Source organism: Myxine glutinosa, chromosome 2 (genome assembly GCF_964187855.1).
Source record: "Myxine glutinosa chromosome 2, kmMyxGlut1.1, whole genome shotgun sequence".
Lineage (NCBI taxonomy): Eukaryota > Metazoa > Chordata > Myxini > Myxiniformes > Myxinidae > Myxine > Myxine glutinosa.
Genome location: NC_136262.1, coordinates 8,083,297 through 8,095,582, shown reverse-complemented (window position 1 = coordinate 8,095,582; position 12,286 = coordinate 8,083,297). Strand labels below are relative to the sequence as shown.

General features: G+C 42.5%; 2 protein-coding genes across 3 annotated transcripts in view; one reads left to right on the top strand and one right to left on the bottom strand.

Moving 5' to 3' along the window:
- SUB1 (SUB1 regulator of transcription) overlaps positions 1–12,286 on the top strand; it is a 991,845-nt gene that overhangs the window by 814,089 nt on the left and 165,470 nt on the right. The window lies entirely within an intron of this gene.
- DNAI1 (dynein axonemal intermediate chain 1) overlaps positions 1–12,286 on the bottom strand; it is a 123,522-nt gene that overhangs the window by 42,355 nt on the left and 68,881 nt on the right. For both annotated transcript variants that reach the window (XM_078772947.1, XM_078772948.1), the window contains one exon: positions 4,978–5,095. In XM_078772947.1, coding sequence (XP_078629073.1) covers positions 4,978–5,095 — 118 coding nt within the window. The remainder of the gene's footprint in view (positions 1–4,977; positions 5,096–12,286) is intronic.

Here is a 12,286-nt window from a genome sequence, read left to right as displayed (position 1 = left end):
GTAACAAAGCCGGTCTCACAACTACCTTGTAAATTCTTTGTTTCATTTGCAGCGGTATTTTTCCACAACACAACACTCCACTACACTTCCTCGAATTATCCCAACCAGGACTAATCTGCTGCTTAATTTCCATATTTCCATCTTCTTTCACCACTGACCAGCTAACCCCAGATACCTGAAGCTACTCACTTTCTCCAGGTCTTCACCCAAAATCCTTACACTTCCTGCCCAATCCTCTTTCCTCGGCTCAAACTGACATTCCATATATTGAGTCTTTGGCCTACTGATCTGCATATCCTGATCTTCCAGAGCTTTTCGCCATTTCTCCAGATATTCAGTCATATTCCCATCATCCCCAACACATAGTTCAACGTTGTATTTTGTACAATTAATAATACAATGCAATAATGTAATCATACGATGCGTTCCTCTCTCCAGGTCTTCAAGTTGGCTGTTCACCACCATGTCAGATCATCCCCAATCCAAAACCAGTATCTTTTCTACCTCCATTAACCCCACCTTTCCCACCCCAAGCCCTCCTTCCAAATTTCCAGTTTTCCCTTCCTGAGAGTTTCCTTCTGTATCCATGTTGTCCACCCCATGTGTCCTCTTCTTCCCCTCATTTCTCGCCACACCTATTGTTTGTCCAAGTCTCCCTCTATTTTATCCTTTAACTCAGCTGCTAGTGTTTGCTAGGGTCATAACATCACTTTGCTATAACTCAGCCATACCTAGTGCAGTTCATCATAGCATTGCCAATATGAGGGAAACCTACCTGTCGTCGTAGTCAGGAGCCCGAGGTTAGCAACATTGTTATAAACAGATGACAGTGACTCAATCAATGCACTTTAATCAAAACAGGAGCTCGTGGAGGAAGCATCCGAAAGAGTTAATCACTAGTCCTTACCAAGATAAGTTTCCTAGTGATTGTTACGGATTCGTCACTTCCGTTGTTGTGGTTCTCATCAACTGTAAACATTTTTGGTTGCATGTACTACTATTGTTGTCGTTTAAGTGAAATAGAGATTACTATTTTCAAAAGGTAAAAAAAGTTAATGTTTTAAAAGAAACCGGAACCGGACAAAGACGAAGACGAATAAGAGGAAAAGGAGGCGGAGCGAGTGAGTCGGACAAGAAGCCGAGCTGCTTCGAGGTCTTGAGCAAACTTTGGCGAACGAGGGTCACGAGTGAACTTCGGGTTTCCCGGGAAAGGGATTCCTGCGACAGAGTTGTTATCGCTGTGACAGATCAACCTGCGTGTCAGGTTTTGCGGTTGATTCCGAAGAGAATCGTTGTTTGAGGGCAGTTGCACCTCGAGAAGAGGCCCGTTGGCCGTTTTTGTCTCGCGCCTGATTTCCCATCACTCTGGGCTCTTTGCCTCACTTCAACCATTTCACCGCATCCAGAAGTTAAGCTGGTGTGTGTGTGTGTGTAACGTGGATTTTGAGTGGAAATTTGCGGTTCGCCGTAAAGGGAGCCGTTGAACGTCCATATCCAAAGGGGTGATTTCCCAGTCGCCTTGAGGGCACCTTTATGCATCTTTGGCAGCGTGACTGTCACTGTCAACCGAACGGGATTCTGGTCTCGATTCGACATCGTTCTGACTATCACTGGAGCGTGGATCAACTTTGGCTTGAAGCCAGGACAGAGACATTGGGGATGTTCTTTTCGCTCACTTGGAGCACAGTGAGTTATATTGTACGAAACTGATGGTACCATCATAGGAATGATATATTTGTTGTACAATTGATTACTATTGTTTTTTGTACTGTTATTCTCGTGTGATCTTAATACAATACTTGTTTGTTGGTAACAATTGGTGTGGTTTCACCATTGATCTTTGACACACAGAATAACACATCTTTCTGCCGTGACTCCTCTCGGGGCTCGGAGGTACACCGTGACCGGGGTTTGGGGAGGAGCACGTAACACTCGTAACAGTGATGTCATCACCCTATATGCAGTCGATAATGTTATTATTGCAGATTCTACTCCATATTTGATTCGTTTTATTAAAATTAATTTAAAGTAGTGTAGGTTTGTGACCCAAATGCAAGTTCTGATCACTAGAATATAGCAACGTTTGTATACTGGTATGTAATTGTAAATTCTGAAGAGCGACCATTGTCCGTACACAACGAACACGGCCAATGAGGGCTTTGCATTTGGCTCTGTCACTTAATCCTGTCACCAATATTTATTTAATTTCAAAATGCAACCTGCAAGGTCGTGTTGTGCAACCAACACCGAATACATCGGAAAGTCGTGTTAGCTATCTCCTGCACTGAGTTGGGGCAAGGGAAACCGAGCTGATGGGTGTGGGGAAGGGAAACACACAAGAAGTTGTGAATTACAACCACAACAGTGCTGATACCATTTTGTCTATTACATCATTCTTCTTACACACAGGCACAGGCAGTTTACAGTGTCATGTCATGATGTTGGGGTCCTGAAGGTCATTGTCACTTCCCATACAAACTGCACCCACTGCCATACCTATTGATTGCCATAAGTATGAAATTCCCTTGAATAGCCAATTACAAAATTCCAATTTCAATAATTTGTTACGAATTAAAAATGGCTTTTCTCATAAATGATTTAAACTAATGAGTGATATCCTTGAGATGTGAAGATTTGTGGCTACGTTACACTGTACTATCTTAAATGTGGCGTTAACGATGTGGTGGTATTTTTACTACTCGCACAAGAAGCGAAAAGTGGGGTTAAGCAATTATTGGTTCCCTCTGTCTCTGTCTGTCTGTCTGAGTCTGTCTGTGTCTGCAAATGTCAGTTTATGATTGAGAAACAACTTTATTTCAATTGAGTGTTATATTTTGAACACGAATCGGAGCATGAACCTGCTGTTTAGCAGTACGGAACATGAACCTGCGCGAGTAGTTTTACTTTTTGAAGTTAATCAAAGTAAGGAAGTTTGTAATCCAACGACTTTGCATATTGTTACAAGTTGTAAGGTGGTCGAGGGTAATGATGAGGATATTTTATTGACATTTCAGAGGTTGAGTTCAAATTGAAAATGGAGTAGAAATGTTTTAGGATTTGGATTCTAATAATGTGAAAACCAAAGCTAATGTTCGGAACATTGCTACGTATCTATATTTTTTTACCTCCGTCACCAAAGGTGGATGGAGGTTATGTTTTCACCCCTCGCTGTTTGTCTGTTTGTTACTTGCGAAAATCGAAGATTTTTGAAGTATATTGGTTGGTCTCGTACGTTATTCTGTTTGTCTGTCATTCGCCTACAGGTCACAATTTTAAACCGATCTTTATGAAATTTCACCAAATGGTTGAGTTGGTCAAAAGGAAGAAGCCTATTTTTTGATTTTGAGGTCAAAAGGTCAAGGTCAACATAGTCTAAAAGTCAACATTGTCGAATTTCTAAAATCCTGAATTTTCATCAGATTGGCTTGAGTTTTTAAGAGGATTTACATATCAAGTCACTTTATTCAACCACCAATTATTTTTGAGGTCTAAAGGTGCAAAGGTCAACAAAGAAAGCAAAGTCAAAGGTCAAAGCAAAAAGAAAAAACTCCCACACTCCCTTCAATCCCACTCCTCCCTCCAGGTCTTTAAAACAGCTGTTCACCACCATCTATCTTCCCCCATCCAAAACCTTGATCTTTTTATCCATCCAAAACTTTATTTTATTCTTTATTTTTATTATATATTTTATATTTTATATTCTTTATTTTTATTTTATTTTAAACTTTATTTTATATTCAAAACAAAACTTTTTATATCCAAAATTTTATTCCATCCAAAACCCACTAATTCACCCCAGATCCACCTTGTTTGTAATTCCAACTTCTTTCCTGGTAGTCCTGGCAGTGTCCATATGTTTTATGCCTCTCCCACCCCCTTTCCCATGCCTCCCCCCCAAAGCCCTCTCCCTCCCACAGATCTCTTGATGTCTCCATGTCTCTCGGTTCCTGCTCTCAAATGTTGTGTTTGTGTCCTTCCCCCTCTCTCCCCATCTTGTCTACCGCTCCCGATGTTATTTGTTTTATGTGTCGGTTTGTCGGTTATGTGTCGGTTTGTCTTTCTGTGTGATAAATGTTCGCTCTTTCACGAGCCTCGATCTTGTATACAAAAAAAAAAAATTAAAAAAAAAAAAAAAAAGGGCAGATTTCTAAAATCGTCAATTTTCATCCAATTGACTTGAAATTGTTAGAGGATTTGCATGTTAAGATCACTGAAATCAACCACCAAATATTTTTGAGGTCAAGATAGGCCAAATGGTCAAGATAGGCCACAAGTCAACAACTTATTTGAGGGATTTCGCAACTTTCGTGCTATGCACGACATATTTCTTGTTTGTTTGTTTGTCTGTCTGCTTGCCTGTGAACAGGATATTTTAAAAAGTTGTGGAAGGATTTGGACGAAATTTGGTGGAGATGTTGGTTATGCGACACAGACAGGTTCAGTTTGGCGGAGTATGCTCTCTACCAAGTGCTGTTCCCGTTAAATAGTGATTTGAGGTTCACGGAGGAGCTTCTACACATAGAACATGGACGATATGACATTTGTAAACTTCAATGTACTTTCACATGAATTACACGGACATTGGTAGACAACAGACAAATCAGCAAATGCACATGCGACTTCAACATGTTATTCCTATATTGAAGATCGCTATGTACACAGATAGAGGAATAGAAGAAGCCTGCACCCAAGTTTTGCTAAACAAAAAAAAAATCGACTTCTGGATCATTAACTGACCTACAGGGAGTATTTTGCCTCTTCCACCTTGTTTAGTCGACACGAGGTCAGTTGTCTAGCCTAAGTGTGACACTTTGTGGTCGAGTCCTAAATTCTTTAAAGGGACGTTTTAAATAGATACTAAAATGCCATCTATAAAACATGCCAACATCTTGCTAACCATAAATAAAGATTCTGCATATGCTAAACCAGTTGACCTTTGTGTATCATACAAATGCATCCATGTGTGATTCCAAATACCAGCAAAGTGCAGTGACGGCCAGCTTTTTTGCTTTCTCATAATGGAAATGCCACAGAGGAAGAAGAGTACCCTCCATGTCATGAAATTCAGCTGATGCATCCTCAAAGTACTTGTAATCTGTAAATACATGTTTAATATTTCGTTCATTGGAAATTTATTAGCCCATCCCCTGCACGGGGTTTTGTAATCACTTGTGTGTGTGGTGTGTGTGGTGTGTGTGGTGTGTGTGGTGTGCGCGCGGTCTGTAACTTTTTTTGTAACGTCCCCTTCACCCCTTCCCCCGTTCCCATGCCTCCTCCCTTCCCCCCGCCCCCCACAGATCTCCCGATGTCCCTGTTCTCTACTGTTGTACTTGTGTGCTTCCCTCTCTCTCCCCATCTTGTCTCCCGCTCCCTTTATTATGTTATTTATGTGTACGTTATGTATGTGTATGTCTCCCGCTCTTACACGAGCCTCGATCTTGTATACAAAAAAAAACAAAAACAAAAACAAGTTTTTTACCATTTGAGTTTTGTCATCACATTTTCACCAAAGCTTTATTATGATAACTAGCGTGACTCGGCATGCTCCGTGCGCCTCACCACACGTCATTTCAGAGGGGTAGGCATCTTTGACCATTTCGGTGTCTTTTGGGTCTTCATGGTGTTTTGGGTCTTCGGGGCCATTAGGGTCTTCAGGGTCTTTTGGATCCTCTGGGCCTTTAAGGGTATTTTGGGTCTTTGAGGTGTTTTGGGTCTTCAGGGACTTTTGGGTCTTTGGTGTCTTCAGAGGCTTTGGGGTCTTAAGGGTCTTTTGTTTCCTCTGGGTCTTTAAGAGTCTTTGGGGTGTTTTGGTTATTTGGGGTATTTAAGGGTCTTTTGGGTCTAAACGGTCTTTGGGGTCTTCACGGTGTTTTGGGTCTTCGGGGTGTTTTGGGTCTTTGGGGTCTTTTGGGTCTTTTGGGTCTTTGGGGTGTTTTGGGTCTTTGGGGTGTTTTGGGTATTTGGGGTGTTTTGGGTCTTCGAGGTGTTTTGGGTCTTTGGGGTGTTTTGGGTCTTTGGGGTGTTTTGGGTCTTTGGGGTGTTTTGGGTCTTCGGGGTGTTTTGGGTCTTTGGGGTGTTTTGGGTCTTTGGGGTGTTTTGCGTCTTCGGGGTGTTTTGGGTCTTCTGGGTCTTTTGGGTCTTCGGGATGTTTTGGGTCCTCGGGGTGTTTTGGGTCTTTGGGGTGTTTTGGATCTTCGGGGTGTTTTGGGTCTTCGGGGTGTTTTGGGTCTTCGGGGTGTTTTGGGTCTTCGGGGTGTTTTGGGTCTTTGGGTCTTTGGGGTGTTTTGGGTCTTTGGGTCTTCGGGGTGTTTTGGGTCTTTGAGTCTTCGGGGTGTTTTGGGTCTTCGGGGTGTTTTTGTTCTTCGGGGTCTTTTGTGATTTTGTGTATTCAGGGTCTTTTTCAGCCTCAGGGCCTTGAAGGGCATTTTGGGTCTTTGGGGTCTTCAGGGTCTTTTGGATATTCAGGGGTCTTGGTGGCCTGAAGGGTTTTGGGGGAATTAAAGGGTCGTCAAAGGTCTGAGGGGTCTCAGCAGTCGTAACGCAATTAAGAGGGTTAATTAAGAGGGCGGTAATTTTATTTGAAGAAGAAGACGTTTTCGTCGCATATAAACATCACGACATACATAACCATATACGTTTGCTCTATTATAATAAGGTATAGAGAAGACAAATTAATAATTTGGTCAAAAGGTTATGGGCCAGCGTCACCGAAAGTCATCAAGTTTCATCCAATTGACCTTTTTTTTTTTTTTTTTTTTTTTTCCTTTTTTTTTTTTTTTTTTTTTTTGTATACAAGATCGAGGCTCGTGAAAGAGCGAACATTAATCACACAGAAAGACAAACCGACACATAAAACATATAACATCGGGAGCGGTAGACAAGATGGGGAGAGAGGGGGAAGGACACAAACACAACATTTGAGAGCAGGGACCGAGAGACATGGAGACATCGAGAGATCTGAGAGAGGGCGAGGGCTTTAGGGGGGGGGGGCATGGGAAGGGGGCGGTGGGAGAGGTATAAAACATATGGACACTGCCAGGACTTCCAGGAAAGAAGTTGGAATTTCAAACAAGGTGGATCTGGGGTGAATTAGCGGGGGTAGAAAAGATCAAGGTTTTGGATGGGGGAAGATAAGAGATGGTGGTGAACAGCTGTTTTAAAGACCTGGAGGGAGGAGTGGGATTGAAGGGAGTGAGGGAGTTTGTTCCAGAGGCGGGAGAAAAGAGGAATGAAAGAGTGAAGGTGAGCAGAGAGCCGAGATTTCGGCAGTTTAACCATCAGAGGGTTGCTGGCAGATCTTGTGCGACCTGTAGGAATATTTGGGGGACAGAGCACAGAGAGAGCTGGGGGTGCAAGGCCGGAGAGGAGTCGGTAGAAGACAGAAAGACCACCTACCTGCCTGCGGTGAGTGAGTGAAAGGCCCTCAGAGATAGCTTCATCGCGGGAGATTCCAATAATTCTGAAAGCTTTGGTTTCAACAGCGTGAAGCCGAGCTAGGTGTGAGGCAGGAGCACCGGCCCATAGGGGAGAACAGTATTCCATTGAGCTGCGGATGAAAGCCTTGTATGTGGTGAGGAGCTCAGGTGTGCCGAGGAAGGACTTCGCACGACGGAGGATGCCCAGTCGGCGACTGGCTTTGGAGGCCAGCTTGGAAATGTGGTTTTCCCAAGAAAGATCATGGCAGATAGTGAGACCCAAAATCTTGAGCGACAGAACTTCTTGGAGAGGATTGTTGAGAAAGTAGATGGGAGGGTTGTCCAGTCGATCTTTTCGGAGAGACATAGTAAGAGTGTGAGATTTGTCAGGATTGAAAGACATGTTCCACTTGTTTGACCAGTCTGTGATTTTGTCCAGGTCTTCAGAGAGTGAGGAGGCAGCAGACTGCCGATCTGAGGGAAGAGGAATGGAGCGGCAGAGAGTGGAGTCATCAGCAAAGAGATAGAGAGGATTTTCGAGAGAGTCAGAGAGATCATTGATGAAGACCAGAAAAAGCACGGGGCCCAGAACACTGCCTTGGGGAACTCCAGCCTGAACAGGAAGAGGAGATGAGAGAAACCCATTCAGGGCCACACGTTGACGACGACTAGAGAGGAAGTCCGCCAGCCATGCGTGGAGATTTCCATGGATACCAAAGGAGGAGAGTTTGGTGAGCAGAGCGGGGTGCCAGACCGTGTCGAAGGCACGTGATATGTCGAGGGAGACAGCTCTAATTTCCTGTTTGGCATTGAGGACCTCCATCCATTGTTGAGACAGCAGAAGCAGCATGTCCAGAGTAGAGTGACCTGGTCTGAAACCAAATTGATGATCAGAGATCAAGCCATTGGAAAAGAGGAAAGATTTCATATCCGAAGCAATGATGGATTCCATGACTTTGCTGATAATTGGGAGAAGGCTGATTGGTCTGTAGTTGCTAGGATCTGTTTTTGCACCTTTTTTGTGCAAAGCGGTGATGTTGGCTGATTTCCAAGCAGATGGCAGTTGACCTTGAGCAAAAGAGAGGGTGAAGAGAACAGAGAGAGGGTGAGATAGAGCAGCAGAGCAGGATTTTAGGACCCGTGGGCTGATGCCGTCGGGTCCAGTTGCAGAATCAGAGTCGAGGGTTGACAGAAACTTTTCCACCTTGTCAGGAGGAAAGGACACAGAGTCCAGGAGCAGCAGGGTACGACTGGGTATGGTGGGTACAGAGAGGGATGGGTTTGGGACACAAGATTTAGAGGCAAACACAGAGTTGAGGCATTCAGCTTTTTCACGTGCGGAGTCAGCTGTGTAGCCGTTTGAGGTAAGGGAGGGGATGGAGGGGGAACAAACACCAGAAACGGATTTGACCAGACGCCACCAGGATTTGGAAGAGGGAGACAGATAAGAGAGTTCGGTCTTGAGAACGGAGAGATATTGTTTCCTGGCTCTCCTGAGGGTGGACACACACTTGTTTCGGGCTTTGTGAAAGGAAATGAGATTTACTTCCGTTGGATTTGCTTTCCAGGAGACGAAGGCAAGTTGTTTCTGGGCAACAGCCTCACCACAAGATTCCGTGTACCATGGACGGGAGGAAGGGTATGACAACTGAAGACGAGATGGGATAAATCTGTGCATGAGAGAGAGCAATTTACTTTGGAAGAATTCCCAGGATGAGTTGATGTCAGAGGTGGTAGAGATGGGAGACCAGTCCAGATGATTGATGGCTGCTTGAAGACCGTGCCAGTTGGCCTGAGTGAAATGCCAGACTCGTCGACGCTGAGCAGGCTCCCTGAGGATGGTCAGAGAGATGTCCACTTTAACAAGGACATGATCAGACCTGAAATTTAAATTTACCATTTGAGTTTTGTCATCACATTTTCAACAAAGCCTTATTATTATGAGAATATGGAGAAGGTAAATTAATAATTTGATGAAAATGTCAATAGGTCAAAGGTCAGCATCACATAAAATCGTCAAGTTTCATCCGATTCACCAATTTTAAGAATTTGTATATTGGGTCACTGAATTGGTTCACCAATCAAAACCTAGAAGCTGATTTTTTTTTTTTATCGTTGTTGTTTACCGATTATTTTTTGTGTAAAATCGGCAATTTCACCCGATTGGCTAGAGATGTACTGATGTTTTTTGGGTTTTTTTGATAAAAAAGTCAAAAGTCAAGGTTGCGCAAAATCAATGTTCACCCGATTAACCTGAAATTTAAAGAATTTGCATGTTGGGTCACTGAATTTGTTCACTAATCAAAACCTAGAAGCTGATTTTTTTTTTTATCGTTGTTGTTTACCGATTATTTTTTGTGTAAAATCGGCAATTTTCACCCGATTGGCTAGAGATGGACTGATGTTTTTGGGTTTTTTTTTGATAAAAAAGTCAAAAGTCAAGGTTGCGCAAAATCAATGTTCACCCGATTAACCTGAAATTTAAAGAATTTGCATATTGGGTCACTGAATTTGTTCACTAATCAAAACCTAGAAGCTGATTTTTTTTTTTTCGTTGTTGTTTACCGATTATTTTTTGTGTAAAATCGGCAATTTTCACCCAATTGGCTAGAGATGTACTGATGTTTTTGGGGTTTTTTTGGATAAAAAAGTCAAAAGTCAAGGTTGTGCAAAATCAATGTTCACCCGATTAACCTGAAATTTAAAGAATTTGCATATTGGGTCACTGAATTTGTTCACTAATCAAAAGGTGGGAGTCCGTTTTTCTTTTTAGATCTAAAGCTGGAAAGGTCAAGGTTGCATAAAATCATGAATTTTCATTTTGTATATTTTTAAAACTGTTTTTGTTATTTTGAGCATACGGAAGAATAAGAAGACGTCTGAATACAAACGGATGTGGACGGACTTTACATTTTCAAATGCTTTCTGGTTAGAATTATAATGAAGTGCTACTAATTCCATAAATGTCTTCCTCTGTCTTTGTCCTTGTCTGTTTTTCTCTTCATGTTTCTATCTTTCCATATACAGATTTATCCTCTCTCCCTACTCCCTAATTCATATCCCCTCCATTGCAACATGACCCATTTGAATTTGATCTTTACCTTATCCACACACAAGCTAGAACGGCCCTTGGTAGAGCGCACACCTCCGCCAGGCTGAACAGTTTACGTTTTGTATCCCACTGATCAGTCAGATCTGGATTCAGACCGGGTAGTGCAGCGGATAAGCTCTCGTATTTTAACAAATTGTGCATTTTTTGAGAAAAAGCATGAAATTTCTAGCATAGTTAGTATATACCATAAGGTTTATTTTCAGATGTGGAGGGAAGTCAGATTTGACCTCTGAGGACCGTGAGAGGTCAAATACAAAATGGCCACCAGTCCACCGGGTCTAATGTTCAAACGTGCTTATAGGTGTCATTTCCAACTAAATTGGGGGTGCCCATTCATTTGGTGATACTTTTGAGATCGCCAGAACTCAAGGACATGCATTTAGGTCACGGTCAAGGTCAAATTACGTTAAATATCTATTTTTATGATACTGCAGTTGGAACTGCTATTGGAAAAAGTTCATTTGAACTTTTAAAACGTTATTTTTTCAGGTACAGGGATAGGTACAGAACACCCAAAGACCAGAAATGATGAAAAAAAAGTGTTTACACTGCAAGGAATGATGCAATAACCTCTGAAAAAATAACTGTAGTTAACCAAGTATGTCCACAAAAGCTTAAGTGCAATGATAAAAATTGGTAATGATCAAAATCTAACAGTCTCCAGAACAGAAGCACAGTGCAGTGCACTTGAGTGCAGCTTTGGCACACTTGCAGCGTCCAGTGCACTCTTTCTTGCAGCCACAGTCGATCAATTCATGGCACGATTTTGATGCTTCAGGAAGAGTGGTCCAAAGAGGCTGCCACCCAGTTGTCTCCTTTGTCCAGCCCCAGTCAGGTGGGTCTGGCATCTCTGGATCCATGACCAATGCCTGGTTACAACAGTTGGCCTGGCAGCAATTGCGCTTGATGTGCTGCTTGAGTGTTGCCTGGGTTGGAGGAATGTTCTCTAGAGTTCTACACTTCTGTGTGAAGAGCTGTTTCCTGGCATCATTCACTTCCGTGCTCTCACTGGTTCTATCGTACATCAGCACCACAAATCGCTCCAGCAGTAACATTGAGCCTTCGCTGACCTCACTTGGCATGCCTAGGAGTTCATTGAAAGCATCATTCACCTCTGGGCATCCCCAATTTAGTTGACAATGACACCTATAATGTTTTTCTACACTATTTGGTTCCAAAATTAAGCGCGTTTGAACAATAGACCCGGTGGACTGGCGGCCATTTTGGATTTGACCTCTCACGGTTCTCAGAGGTCAAATCTGACTTCCCTCCACATCTGAAAATAAACCTTATGGTATGCACTAACTATGTTAGAAATTTCATGCTTTTCTCATAAAATGCACAATTGTTGTTGTTATCCACTATACTATGAACTAAAATCTAATTGACTCGTTCTTGTCACCTGACTAACTCATTCACCAAGTTTTGTCATAATTCATCCACAACTTTTTGAGATATCATGCTATACTATATATCATGCTATACATGCTATGCTATACTATATATCGATTTTGGCCCCGTCTCTCAATGGTGAAGAATCACTTTAAAAAATTTTTTTTAAATATAGTATCCGGACTCAGATCTGGATCTTCACCAGAATCTAATAATTTAGTCCTTGTCAGATGTCGGGGTAAAAATGAATAATTGTCATCTCAGGACCAATCAGAGACAGCCATGGCTGAAATGCATGTTGGGTAAATGCATCATGTGATATAGTTGAGCCAGGCCAAAAGGAAATATACTTGTTTGCATCGAGTTG